At 66.6% G+C, this 13,282-nt stretch overlaps 1 protein-coding gene across 1 annotated transcript; it reads right to left on the bottom strand.

Annotated features, from left to right (window-relative positions):
• Positions 1 to 1,137: 1,137 nt before the first annotated feature.
• On the bottom strand, positions 1,138 to 4,911 carry SP7 (Sp7 transcription factor). The gene is given in 6 exon segments (XM_055792243.1): positions 1,138 to 1,303; positions 1,306 to 1,662; positions 1,665 to 1,979; positions 1,982 to 2,164; positions 2,167 to 2,340; positions 4,830 to 4,911. Coding segments are annotated over 5 exon segments (984 nt in total). The 5' UTR covers positions 2,252 to 2,340; positions 4,830 to 4,911; the 3' UTR covers positions 1,138 to 1,259.
• Positions 4,912 to 13,282: the final 8,371 nt, after the last annotated feature.

Raw genomic sequence — 13,282 nt, forward strand, 5'->3', positions numbered from 1 at the left:
TCCCAAACCAGAGCTGGGCGCATCAAAGGGCTGGCGGGAGCCCAGGGATCCGGGGGGGTGCTCGGGGGAAGGGGGGGCCGGGTCCCTGCCAGCCCACGGCGCCAAAATTGGGGTGTCCTTGGTAACACGTGGCCCCGCACATGCCCACATGCTGGCCACGTGGCTCCTGGCACGATGCTGCTGTGGGGAAACTGAGGCAAGGCTTGGCTGGGCAGGGGGCTGTGCTCACACGTGTCCCTGCGCACACGTGTGTGTGTGTTCCTGTGCATGGGTGTCCTGGGGACACACGTGTGGCTGGCCAGGGCGGGTGTGCGGGGCTGGGGCACATGCGTGTGCAGGGTGAGGCTGGTGTAGGTAGGGTCTCGTGGGGACATGGGGTCATGGGGACACGGAGCCGTGGGGTCCTGGAAATGGGATGAGGAAAAAGGGACGTGGGACCACGGCTACCCAAGGTCTTGGGGCTGTGGGGACAAGGGGATGCAGGGCAGCAGAGTCCTGGGGATGTGGGACACGGACAGGGGACCACAGGGATACAGGGCCGCGAGGAGCCGGCAGCAAGGGGCTGCGGCGGGGACTCAGGGATGGGGGGCAAGGGGACAGAGCCAGATTGTCCCCAACTCCACTGGGCTCCTGCCACCCCCAGAGCTGGGGGGGGGGGGCACAGGGCCGTGTCCCCTCCATGCCTCAGTTTCCCTTTGAGTGCTGAGAGCTGCCGCAGGGCAGGAGCGCGAGAGGACGCAGGACCCATCCCTGTGATGAAGCCGCCTGGTCTCAGCCCCACTGGTGCAGGAGAAGGGGGCACGGCTCTGCTATCACGCCTTAGCAATCCCTTTATTGCTTTTATTTTTGGGGGGGCAGCCAGCTAAAAAAGGGGGGGGGAGTACATTACATTAGCGCCTAACGAACCGGGCGTATTAATGAGGCCGGAGGCGGAGAGAAGGGGCGAACCCTGTCCCTGAGCTCTGTGCGGGGAGTGCGAGGCGGCCAGCGGGGTTTTGGGGGCAAGAAGATGGGGGGGTGAGGAGAAAGAGGGGGGGGTGTCTCACCTCACTAACCCCCCCCCCCGGTGAGCACCAGAGTGCTCAGAGAGTGCTCGGAGAGGCCCCCATAATTTAAGACATAAATTATAATTGCTAACAAGGAGCTGCCGCCAGCCCCGAGAGGGGAATGCGGGGTTTGGGGGGGGGCGGGGGGGGGGCAACACCCCGTAATAAATATCCCCGGCAGCACACAGGAGGATGAGGATGACGGACGAAGGCTCAAATCTCCAACAAGCTGCCGGCCTCGGGACTGCCGGCGTCTTTCCCGGAGAGGCCGGCGGCTGCCGGGGGGAAGCGGGGGGCTGCTCCCCGCCGGTGCCGGGGGGGGGTTTGGGGGTGCCGCTTTCCGCGTGGGTCTTCTGGTGCTTGCTGAGGTGGTCGCTGCGGGTGAAGCGCTTGCTGCAGAGGAGACAGGTGAACTTCTTCTCCCGCGTGTGGGTGCGGACGTGCCGCTCCAGCTCGTCGGAGCGGGTGAAGCGCTTCCCGCAGAAGAGCCAGTTGCAGACGAAGGGGCGCTCGCCCGTGTGCCAGCGCAGGTGGGCTTTCAGGTGCGAGGCCTTCCCGTACACCTTCCCGCAGCCCGGGATGTGGCAGCTGTGCACCGGCTTCCTTCGGGACCCGCCGGCCCCCCCAGACGCTCCAGCTCTTGGCAATTAGGACAATCGCAGGCCGGACGCCCCCCTAACGAACCGCCGCGGGGTCCCTTCGGGGTTTCGCCCGGGTTGGTTTTAGGGGTGGGGGGTGCAGCGGGGTTGCTGGTGTAAGGGGGGGGGTTGAGAGCCCCGAAATCGGAGCCGTAAGTGGGAAGCGGGGGGCTGAGGGTGGGCTGGCCCTGCAGCGAGCCCTGCAGCCCCTCGGCGCCCGCCGGCCCCCCCAGCCAGCCCCCGTTAGGGTGCACGTCCCACCAAGAGGGTGCTGCCGGCCCCGAGCCCCCCGGCAGCCCCCACCAATGCCACCCTTGTACCAGGAGCCGTAGGGATGCGGCATCTCCAGCGAGGGGTAGACGCCTGGCAGGCAGTCGCCTGGTGGGTGTCCCTTGGCCGTCACCACCACGGGGGCACCCAGCACCTCTTGGGCACCCGTGGGTGCCGGGAAGGGGTGGCCGAAGGGGCCGTAGTCGGGCCGTAGGGGCTGGGCGATGCCTGGGGGCTGGCCGAGGGCGAGAGCAGCCCCGGGGCGCTGGGGAAGGCGGCGGTGTAGGAGTCACCCATGGCGCGGTGGTGGGGGGACGATGGCTGGGAGCACCCCGAGGTGGCGGGGGCGGCGTCAGCGGGGGCACGCGGCCATGGCGCCCAGCGGCCTGTGGGAAGAGGGAGGTGGGTGTCAGGGTGCTGGGGGGCACCCGGTACAATGGGGTACCCAGCACTGTGGAGCACCCAGTACCAGGGTGTTGAGCACCACGGGGCACCCAGCCCCGCAGTGACACCCGTCACCTCCCCCTCCACCCCACCACCCCCTAGAGCTCCCCACACCACTGTGCCTCAGTTTCCCCCCCCCCAAGCTGAGAACAGCCCATCTCCACCACAGGGCACCGGCATCCTCGCAGGGACTTCTCTGAGGGCTAATAGCAGGGTTGTGCTGGGGGGGGGGGGGCCCTCCCCGCTGCCCCCCAGCCTCCCCCCCCTCCCAGTCTCAGCTCCTTCTGCCTTTATGGCCTTTTAATCGAATTACGCTGTGGCCTCCCCCCTCCCCAGGCAACTTCCTCTGCTTTTATGCCCTTCATGGCTTTCAGCTGCCGCGGGCTGAGACCGGGCGTCACAAGCTGCCCCCCACCCCCAAAACCCTCCAGTTTTTCCCTTTATTTTAATTTTTCTAAAATTTATCCCTCCCCTTCACCCACACTGTGGCTTTTCAGCTTTTTTTTTTTTTGGGGGGGGGTGCCCCCCCTTTTGCCGTGGTTATTGCGCCTATTTTTAAGCCGGCCGGGGCGGCCGCAGCATGCTCCCGGTTTTCCAAGGATAACAAGGGCCAGGCCTGTGCCCCGGGAACGCTGCCCTGCCGCGAGAGCCGAGGTAATTAAAACCAGGGCGAGCGTCTAACGGAGGCACGCTTAAAATAGTGTAAACCTCCATAAATCAGCTCCGCTTGCGCCGGGAAATTAGGAGCAAGGCAGGCGCGCGGGGAGCCGGGAGCTGCGGCTGAGGACGCGCGAGCTCGGTGCACGAGTGGCAGCTGCCGGGGTGCTGGGGGGGACAGGCTGGTGGCTTCATGGCCCAGCGTGGCTGCTGCTGTGTTGGGGACCCTGACCCTGCCTGTGTCCCGCCAACTCCCGAGCAGCCACTTGGGGTGGGATGGGTCCAGCCCTGCCCTGGGGGTCCCCAATTCCAGTCCCTTGTCCTCGATCCCCCGTGCCTGACTCCTGGTCCCCAGTCCCTGTCCCTAGTCCCAGTCTCTTGTCTCCAGATCCCAACCGTGGTCCCCTGACCCCCAGGTCCCCAAAGCCCAGCCCAGTCCCCAGCCCCTTGTCCCCCACCCCAGGTCCCCAGACCCCATCCCTGGTCCCCAAACCTTGGTCCCGTCCCAAAGTGCTACTGACCCCAGCCTTGACCCCAGCGGGTGGCCCCCCCCAGCCCATGCCTCAGTTTCCCCCTGCCAGCTTGCCCATAAGCCCCCAGGCCACCCTGCCACCACCACAGCCCCCATCCTCACCCAGCCCTGCTCCCCCTTGCCCCGTCCCATGTCCCCAGGCATCCAGGACATCCCATCACCCTGGGCCCTGGCTCCCCCTGCTCACACTGTGAAGCTGTCCCCAGCGAGGGGACAGTTTGGGGCAGAGGTGGCACTCAGTGCCATCCCCGTGTCCTGGTCTCCCCCCGGGATGGCAGGGTGCAGGTCCTGCTGGGGTGGGGGACACCAGCGTGTCCCCTGTGGGCACAAGGACAGCCAGGGGGAAGATTAGGCCCACGCGGGGATGGGGGACACCAGGTCCCCGGCTCCTGGTCCCCGCGGCTCCCAGGGACCATGGTGGCCTCTGGTGTCACAGGGCCAGGGCATGGCCCTGCACCGAGGGAAGATGTGGCCCCATCACCGGGGCCTTGGGGACAGATGTGTCCCCAAGAGGTGCTGGACCCCTGGGGATGGATACATCCCCATCAGCTGGTCTGGGGGTGCCACGGCCCTGGGGACGGATGTGTCCCCATCCCCAGGTCTGGGGTGCAATGGCCCTGGGGACAGACGTGTCCCCAGCAGCAGGTCTCAGGACACCACAGCCTCATCTAGCACCCACCCAGGGCTCAGCACCCTGGGGTGCCCCGGTGCTGCAGGACCCCAGCGGTCCCCAGGCTGGGTCCTGGTGGCCAGTGTGGTGTGGCAGTGGTGACAGGGTGGGGCTGGGGGGGACGCCGATCTAGAAACAGTCACGAAGTCCTGGGGCTGAAAATATCCTTGCAGCCACCCACCCCCCTGTCCGGACACCTGGGTCCTCTCCAGGCCGAGTGCCAGAGGGGGGTCCCCTTCCCGGGGGGGTCCCATATCCCGGGGGGGGTCCCATATCCCAGGGGACCCCTCTTGACTCGAGGGGTCTCCTTTCCTTGGGGGGGGTCCTGTCCCAGGGGGATCCCCATCCTCAGAGGGTCCTGTATCCCAGGGGGGTCCTCCATTCCCGGTGGGTCCCTGTCCTGGGGGAGGGGGGTCACCACCCCAGAAGGTCGCTGTCCTCGCAGGTCCCGTGCCCCGGGAGGCTTCCCATCCCGCAGCAGCTCCCCCACCCACCGAGTCCCATATCCTGGGGTCCCTGTCCGGGATGGGGGGTCCCCATCCTGCTGGGTCCGATATCCCGGGGCTTCTTACCGTGCTCCGGGGCTCCGCGGGTGCGGGGGTGCCGGGGGGTGCCGGCGGTGCTGGGGTCAGGATGCCGGGGTCGGGGTGCCGGGGTCGGATGCCGGGGATGCCGGGGTCGGGGTGCCGGGGTCGGGGTGCCGGGGGTGCCGGGGTCTGTGCGGGAGGAGGGAGCGCCGCGGCGGCCGCCCGCCCCGCTGTGCCGCTGCGGCGGGGCTGGGCCGGGCCGGGACCGGGGCCGGGAGCCCAGCCCCGAACCGCCCCTCGCCGGGGGGGCCGGGGGGGGTCGGGGGAAGGGAGGGCAGGGCAGGGGGAAGGGGAAGGGGAAAGGGAAAAGGAAAAGGAAAGGACGGAAAAAGAGGAAGGAAAAGGGAAAAGGAGGGAGAAGAGTCTGAGCAAAAAGAACAAGGAATGAAAAGAGGGAAAGAAATGAGAAAGAAAAGGAAAAAAGGAAGAAAAGATAAGAGGGGAAGGAGAAAGGAAGGGGAAAAGGAAAGGAAAAGATGTAAGGAAAAGAAAAGTAAAAAAAAGTTGCAAAGGGAGGAAGACAGGGAAGCTGAAGGCTGGGGTGGGAGGGGGGCTGGAGGACAGGGATTGGGGGAGGGAAGTGCAGAGGGTCTGTGCTGGTGGGAAAAGGGAAAGGAAAAGGAAAAGAGTGAAAGGAGCTGGGAAGGAAAGGGGGAAGCAGAGGAAGGAGAGGGGGGAGAAAGGGCCAGGAAGGAGGAAGGGGATGGAAGGGGGAAGGGGAAGGAGATGGGAAGGGGATGAGTGGGAAAAAGGCTGGAAAGGAGGGAAGGAAAAAGGCAAAACAGAGAAGAGATGGACAGGGAGAGGAAAGGCTGGTGCAAGAGGGAAGAAAGGGACGAAGCGGGCAGGGAAACCTGGGGGCACCCAGGGGTGCGTCACCCTGGGGTCTGCAGGGGCAAGGTGGGGTGAAACCACTCCAAACAGAGAGGGGATGCAGGGGACAAGGGATGGGGACAGGGGAGGAGAGGGATGGGGACAGGATGGGGACAAGACAGGATCCAGGACCCACTTCGAGGTACCAGCGATGGGGACGGAGCAGATGGGGACAGAATTGGATCCAGGATGGAGATGGGTGGACCAGGATGGGGATGGGATAGGGATGGGGATGGGATGGGGACAGGGATGGCATAGGGACGGAGCAGGGATGGGATGAGAGGAGCCAGGGATGGAGCTGGAGGGTACCCAAGGATGGGGCTGGGGAACCAGGGACAGGGACAGGAGTCATGGACCGGCTGGGACTGGAGCGGGGATGGGGGGGGGGGGGGGGGGGGGGGGTGGAGGGCACCAAGGATGGGGCTGGGGGAGAGGGACAGGGGAGAGCAGGGAGGGAATGGGCTGTGGGGGGCCGACTGAGGACAAGGACAAGGGGCACTTGCAGGGGAGCAGGGTTGGGGACAGGGACATGAGCAGTGACAGAGATGGGGCTGGGGATCCCCCCATGCCTCAGTTTCCCCACTATGAGGGGCTTATTCTTTGCCCCCACCTTTTCTTTTCCCCCTCTTTCCCCCCGGCTTTTCTTCCTGTTTTCCCTTTCCTTTTTCTTTTCCCCCTTTCCTATTTTTCCCCCGCCCCGGCTGTTTGGGAGCCAGCGGGGCCCTTTCCCAGCCCTGAGTCAGGGCTTTCCGCTCCGGAGCCGCCGGCGCCGCGGCCGCCCGCCGAAGGCCACAACCACCAGCCCGCCCCCCCCCGGTTCCCCCCTCCACCCCCAGCTTCACCAGGGCTTCCACTGCCCACAAACTGGGAGCAAACTGGGACGGCGGCTCCATCCCTCTTCTTCCTCAGCTGCAGGGTTTGGGAGGTTTTCTGGGGGGTCACGGGGGGCTTGGCTCCCACTGGCATCGACTGGGGGGTTTGGTTCACTGCGGGGGGGGTGGTTGGGAGTCACCCAAACGCCCTGGGTCCCTGAGCTGGGGGTGCAAAATTGGGGTGTGGGCCTCCCCCACTGCCCGGCTTGGGGGTGGTGGGGACCCCACCGTGTCTCCCCGGGGCCCTTCAAAGGTTGGCGGTCACCCGGCGAGGGGAGCGGGGGGCTGCGGGGGCTGGCGGCGGCGGGGGGCTGATTACAGGGCGGCACCGGGGCCCCCGCAATTACCCGGGTATTTATACCCGGCCGGACGCCTGGGTTTGCTTGCGGGGGCGGGGGGACAACGGGGGGGCTCCTGCCCCACGGCTCATCCTCCGGCTCTCACTTCCCTCCACTGGCTGGCACCCGCCAGCCCACCTCCCTCCCTCCCTCCATCCCTCCTTCCTTCCCTCCTCCCTCCATCCCTCCTTCCTTCCCACCATCCCTCCCTCCCATCCCTCCATCTCTCCTTCCTTCCCTCCTCCCTCCATCCCTCCATCCCTCCTTCCTTCCCACCATCCCTCCATCTCTCCTTCCTTCCCTCCCTCCTTCCATCTCGCCATCTCTCCTTCCTTCCCTCCCTCCCTCCCTCCCTCCCTCCATCTCTCCTTCCTTCCCTCCGTCCCTCCATCCCTCCATCCCTCCATCTCTCCTTCCTTCCCTCCCTCCCTCCATCTCTCCTTCCTTCCCTCCCTCCCTCCATCTCTCCTTCCTTCCCTCCCTCCCTCCATCTCTCCTTCCTTCCCTCCATCCCTCCATCTCTCCTTCCTTCCCTCCCTCCTTCCATCCCTCCATCTCTCCTTCCTTCCCTCCCTCCTTCCATCCCTCCATCTCTCCTTCCTTCCCTCTGTCCTTCCTCCCTCCATCCCTCCATCTCTCCCTCCGCCCCCCATCCCTCCTTCCCCTCCCTCCACACCTCCCTTCACCCCTTCCTCTCCATCCTTTCTCTCTCCTTCCCTCCATCCCTCCCTCTGCTCTCCTTCCCTCCCTCCTTCTACCCTCCATCCCACCCTCTCTCCTCTCCATCTCTCTTTCACTCCTTCCTTCCCCCCCTTCCCTGATTCATTTACCCCCAGCTGTCAACCCAGCTCAGCCCCCCAACACGAGTTTGGGGGGGTCCCAGCCCCATAGCATGAGTAGGGGGGGCTCAGCCCCTATGACAGGAGTTTGGGGGGGGTCCCAGCCCCATAGCATGAGTAGGGGGGCTCAGCCCCTATGACAGGAGTTGGGGGGGGGGTCCCAGCCCCATAGCATGAGTAGGGGGCTCAGCCCCTACGACAGGAGTTGGGGGGGGGTCTCAGCAGGGCGGAGGTTGCTGTCCCCAGGCAGGGCTGGCAATGTCCCCGTCCCGGGGGACCCCCCTGCTCCCGTAACCGCGGCCCCCCCTGCGGTAAGTGCCGGCAGCTGGGCCGGGGGCACCGCGGCCCTTCAAAGGGGAGCGAAAACCAGCCCACGAATCGCTTCCATGTGTGCGCTGGGGGCACTGGGAGCGGGGAGCACGGGCGGTGGGGACTGGGAGCACTGGGAGTGGGGACTGGGGCGCTGGGCTGGGAAGGTGGTGTTGGAGGCAGTGGGGATGGCAGTTGGAGGTACTGGGAATGGGGAGCACTGGGAATGGGCACTGGGAGTGAGAACTGGGGCCACTGGGCTGGGGAGCACTGGGAAGAGGATTGAGGGGAGAATTGAGACTGGGAGCACTGGGAATGGGGACTGGGGGCACTAGAAATAAGGAGCACTGGGAATGTGGTATGCCACCCCCCCAAAACACAGTGTCTCCCCCCAGTATCCCCCCCAGTGCCCCCAAGCTCCCCACACCAGCGTCCCCTCACCAGGTGTCCCCACCCCCCCCCCGCCCAGTGTCCCCTTGGTGTCCCCAAGCCCCCCCAGCCCACTGTGTCCCACCCCAGTGCCCCCCCCAAGCCCACCAAGCCTCCCGGCAGGCCGCCAGCTGGGTGACCCTGGGGGTGGCCCCCACGCCCCCCCCTCCCTGCCTGGCAGCGGCAGCCCCCCCACCCCCCCCAGCCCCCCCCACCCCGCGCCCCCCCGCCGCGCTCCGGCCCCCGGATGTTTCTTTTGCGGTCGGAGGCCCCAAAATAGCGGCGGCCCCCAGCGGTGGGTGCGCCGGGCACCGCTTGCCAGCGCCCGCGGGCTCCAGCCGCCGGGGGGGCACCGGGGACTCTCGGAGGGCTCGTAGCAGGGTTGAGCACCCCCCCCGCCCCGGCACCCTGCTGCCCTTGGCCTCCCCGCCGGGTGGGGGCCTAGGCGTCTGGGTGGCCCCCGGTATCCCCCCGGCCCACCGAGTCCAGCCCGCCCCCCCCCCCCCCCCCCATGTGTGTGTGAGGGTCTGGGGGGACCTGGAGGGTCTGGGGGGACAGAGGAGATTGGGAGGGACCTGGGGAGTCCCGGGGGGGGCCTGGGGGAGATTGGGGGGACCCAGGGGAGACCAGAGGAGATTGAGGGGGACCTGTAGGGACATGGGGGACCCAAGGGGACATGGGGGGATACTGGGGAGGACCCTTGGGGACACAGGGGAACATGGGGGAGATTGGGAGGACCCAGGGGGACATGGAGGAGACTGGGGGGACCAGTGTGGGGACCTGGGGAGATTGGGAGGTCCCATGGGGAGACTGGGGGAGTCCCAAAGGGATATGGGGGAGATTGGAGGGGACCCATGGGACACAGGGTGACCCCCAAGCATCACGAGCACCTGGGGTGAGCCAGTGGATCTGGGGGGACCCAGGAGACACTGGGGACATGGGGGGACCCATGGGGACACCGGGGATGTGGGACAACCCAGGGGATCTGGGGGGACCCCTGGGGACGTGGGGGGACCCGGGGGTCCCCGGGCTGGGGAAGCCGGGGGCAGAGGTTGCCCCGGGGCCGAGCCGTGCCCACGCCCGCGGCACTTCCTTCCACCCTCTAATTATCCCCCGGCCGGGCCAGAAATAACTGCGGTGGCCCCGGGGGACAGGCCTGGCCCGCTGGGACGGCCGGGGGGGTCATGGGGATGGCCCCCCTCCATGGCCAGACCCCCTCTGGGGTGACAGGGATGGAGGCTGGGGGCCACGGCGGAGGCCCCAGGGCTGCACCCCATCTGCCTGTCCCCTGCTGCCGTCCCCCCGCCGTCCCCCCCCGGGGCCCCCCCCGGGCCATGTGTCTCTCATTGCGCTGCGGTGCAGAAGCCGCATCAAAGTGGTGGCGGTGGCCATGGGGGGTGGCACTGGGGGGGTCTGACCCCCCCCTCCAGCTGACAAAGGACCCCCCCAAGTTGCCAAGAGACCCCCCCAAATCCTGCACACCCCCTACCACCCACTGGCTGTCATGGTGCCCTGCCCCCGCCCCCGCCCCCCCCCCCCCCAGTCTGCCAGAGAATCCCCCAAGCCAATCTGGGTGTCACCCCCCAGGTCCCCCCAACCCCTGGGACACACCCCCCCCAAGCTTCCAAAGACCCCCCCCTTGCCCTGGGAACCCCTCCAAGCTGCCAGGGACACCCAGTGGCCCTAAGCCCCCCACCTTGATGCCCTGGGACCCCCCCAAGCTGCCAGAACACCCCCCACCCAAGACAATTTGGGTGTCTTCCGCCAGGTCCCCCCAAGCCCTGGGATCCCCCCCAAGCTGACAGGGGCTGCAGGTCCTCCCAAGGTGCCCCCAAGCCCTGGGCCCCCCCCCGGTGCCCCGGGCCCCCCGGCATGCCCTGCCCCGGTCCCCGTCCCTGTCCCCGCGGTCGGCCGGGGCTGGCTTGCGCCACGCTGCATTTCTGCGGTTCCCAACCCAAAATTGCTGGGAGTCGCCCGGCGTCGCCCTGATTCCGCCGCGGCCGCGACCTGCGGGGAGGCCAGGGGCCGGGGGGCCCCAGGCTGCTCCCACTGCCCCCCACTCCCCAGGGCCCCCGGGACCCACCCCAGTGCCCCTCTTCCCTGCCAGACTGGGTGCCCAGTGCCCCCATTCCTCATCCCAGTGTCCCCATTACCTCCCAGACTGTTCCCAGTGGCTGCGTTACCACTGCAGTAGCCCCATTCCTCATCCGGGTGTCCCCATTCCCCCCCAGACCGGTCCCAGTGCCCCCTTCCCTGCCAGACTGGTCCCAGTACCCCCAGTACCCACCCCAGTACCCCCTGTCCTCATCCCAGTGTCCCCCTTCCCTGCCAGACTGGTCCCAGTAGCCCCATTCCTCATCCTACTGTCCCCATTCTGCATCCCAATGCCCTCTGACTGGTCCCAGTACCCACGTTACCCACTCCGGTGTCTCTGTCTCCCCCAGACTGGTCCCAGCGGCCACATTACCCAGCCCAGTGCCCCCTTTCCTCATCCCAGTGGCCCTGTTCCCCCATAGATGGGTCCCAGTGCCCATGTTATCCACTCGTGATGTCTGTCCCACCCCAGACTGGTCCCAGTGCCCCCGGTCCCCCTCCCAGTTTGCCCCCATACTAGTCCACCCCCTTGGTCAGAGCTGAGTGCTCCTCAGTCCCCCATCCTGTGTCCCTAGCGCTATCGTGGGTGGTGTGAGGTGGGGACAGGGATGGGGGCAGGGAAGAGGGGAGGGGACAGGGACAAGGATGGGGGACTGGAACTGGGTTATGGACAGTGTTGGGGACAGCAACAGAGGACAGGGTTGGGGAAAGAGTGAGGTCTGGGTACAGGGACCAGGCTGGAGATGGGATAAGGACAGGCTGGGGACAGGACAGGACAGGGCCAGAGCTGGGGACCCTGCTGGGAACAAGGCAGAGACAGGGTTAAGGACAGGACAGACATGGTTGAGGACACTGTTTGGGACACAACAGGACAGGGTTGGGGACGGGACAGGACAGGACACTGCTGGGGACCCTGCTGGGAACAGGACAGGACAGGGTTGAGGACACTGTTTGGGACACAACAGGACAGGGTTGGACAGAACAGGACCCTGCTGGGGACAGGACAGATATGGGGACAGCGAGGCCAGGCGTCCCCGCCAGGCGGCAACAGAGACCCGCACGCGGGGGCGGCACCGACCCACTGCGGCCACAGGGGGGCGCCAGAAGGGGCGGGACTGGGGACACGGGCTGGGAGTGAGGGGATACTGGGGGGGACTGAGGGGAACTGGGGTGCTAAGCGGGAGGCAGTGGGGGGCTACTGGGACGGGGGAACAGTGGGATTCATGGTGAGCTACTGGGGGGCATCCCGATGGGGTAATGGGGTGGGGGTCCAACATGGTGGGGTACTGGGGGGCTACCGGAGGGGAGCCCAGTGGGGGATAATAGGGTGGGGGGGCGATGGGGTGCTAACAGGGTGACGGTTAATGGGGGGCGTCCTAATGGGGTGAGGGGGTTACTGGAGGGGGCCCAGTGGGGTGTAATGGGGTGGCAGGCAATGGTGTGCTAATAGGGTGGGGGTTCACGGGAGGGGGGCTATTGGAGGAGGTCCCAATGGGGGTAACTGGGGGGGGGTTAATGGGGGGGGGCTACGGGAGGGGGGTTAATGGAATGAAGGTCCTGATGAGAGTCATGGAGTGCTGGGGGGGTGAGGGGTGCTAATAAGGGGGAGCCCTAACAGTGGGGTAAGGGTTTGATGGGGTGGGGGCCCTGCAGTGGTTCTCTCCAGCTCCCCCAGACCATCCCCAGCCCCCCTGTGGCCCCCCAGCCCCATGGCAGGGTGGGATGGGGACAGGACTTGTCCCCCTTCGTCCCCCCACAGCAGAGCAGGAGGAGGAGGAGGCGGCAGCCTTCACCCTGGAGAGGCGTGGGCTCTGTGTCCCCCTTGTGTGTCCCCAGGTGCCACCCACTGCGGGTCAGGAGGGGAAACTGAAGGCACGGTGGGGGACCCATCCCATCCGCATCTGCTGACGCCACAGCCAGTGGGACATGGGCCCAGATGAAAGAAAATGCTGCGTTCGCCCGGCACGGGGGGAACAGGGACATCCCCCTGTCCCCCACCAGCTGCGGCAGAAGTGACTCCAAGGCCACAGCAGGCTCTGGGGTGAAGTGGTGGCCATCAGCCCCAGGGGGACAAAAGCCTGACAGCAAAGGGACCGCGGGCAGGACGGCTGTCCCCTCCCCGATGGCAGGGTTTTGTGGGACAGGTTCCATGCAGCGTGACAGCAAGAATGAGGGGCCATCCCCAAAAACCGCCGGCTGTGGCAGGGTTTGGTTTTTTATTTTACCTCCCCAGGTCGGTCTCTGCTCTTCGGCGTTGTTTTAATGACGCCAGGGGTTCACAGCCGGCCGGTGGGGCCGGTGCCTCACCAAGAAACCGAAATAAAACAGTTCTGCTGGAAGCGGGGTGAGGTCGCGGTGAGCGACGGCGATTTTCCAGCTGCGGGATAAAGGGAATTAGGCCAAAAAAAGTGGAAAATAAAAAGGTCACGGCAAAGACGGCATCCGGGCAGCCGGCAGGGTGCTGGGCAAGGGGCTCACCGGCCTCGGCAGCGCCTCCAACATCAACAGTGGGGCCGTGGGGGGTGCTGGGGTGGGGGGTCCCTGCGGTGAGGCCCACCGTCACCGGGGGACATCAAAGGGTGGTGGCCGGCGGGGACGGGCAACGGGTGGGACGGCGGCTTCAGGGGCGGCTGGCGCCGTGCGAGGCCGATGGCTTTGATGCTGGAAAACAAGAACAACAACAA

Source organism: Falco peregrinus, chromosome 19 (assembly GCF_023634155.1).
Source record: "Falco peregrinus isolate bFalPer1 chromosome 19, bFalPer1.pri, whole genome shotgun sequence".
In the NCBI taxonomy this organism is placed as follows: domain Eukaryota; kingdom Metazoa; phylum Chordata; class Aves; order Falconiformes; family Falconidae; genus Falco; species Falco peregrinus.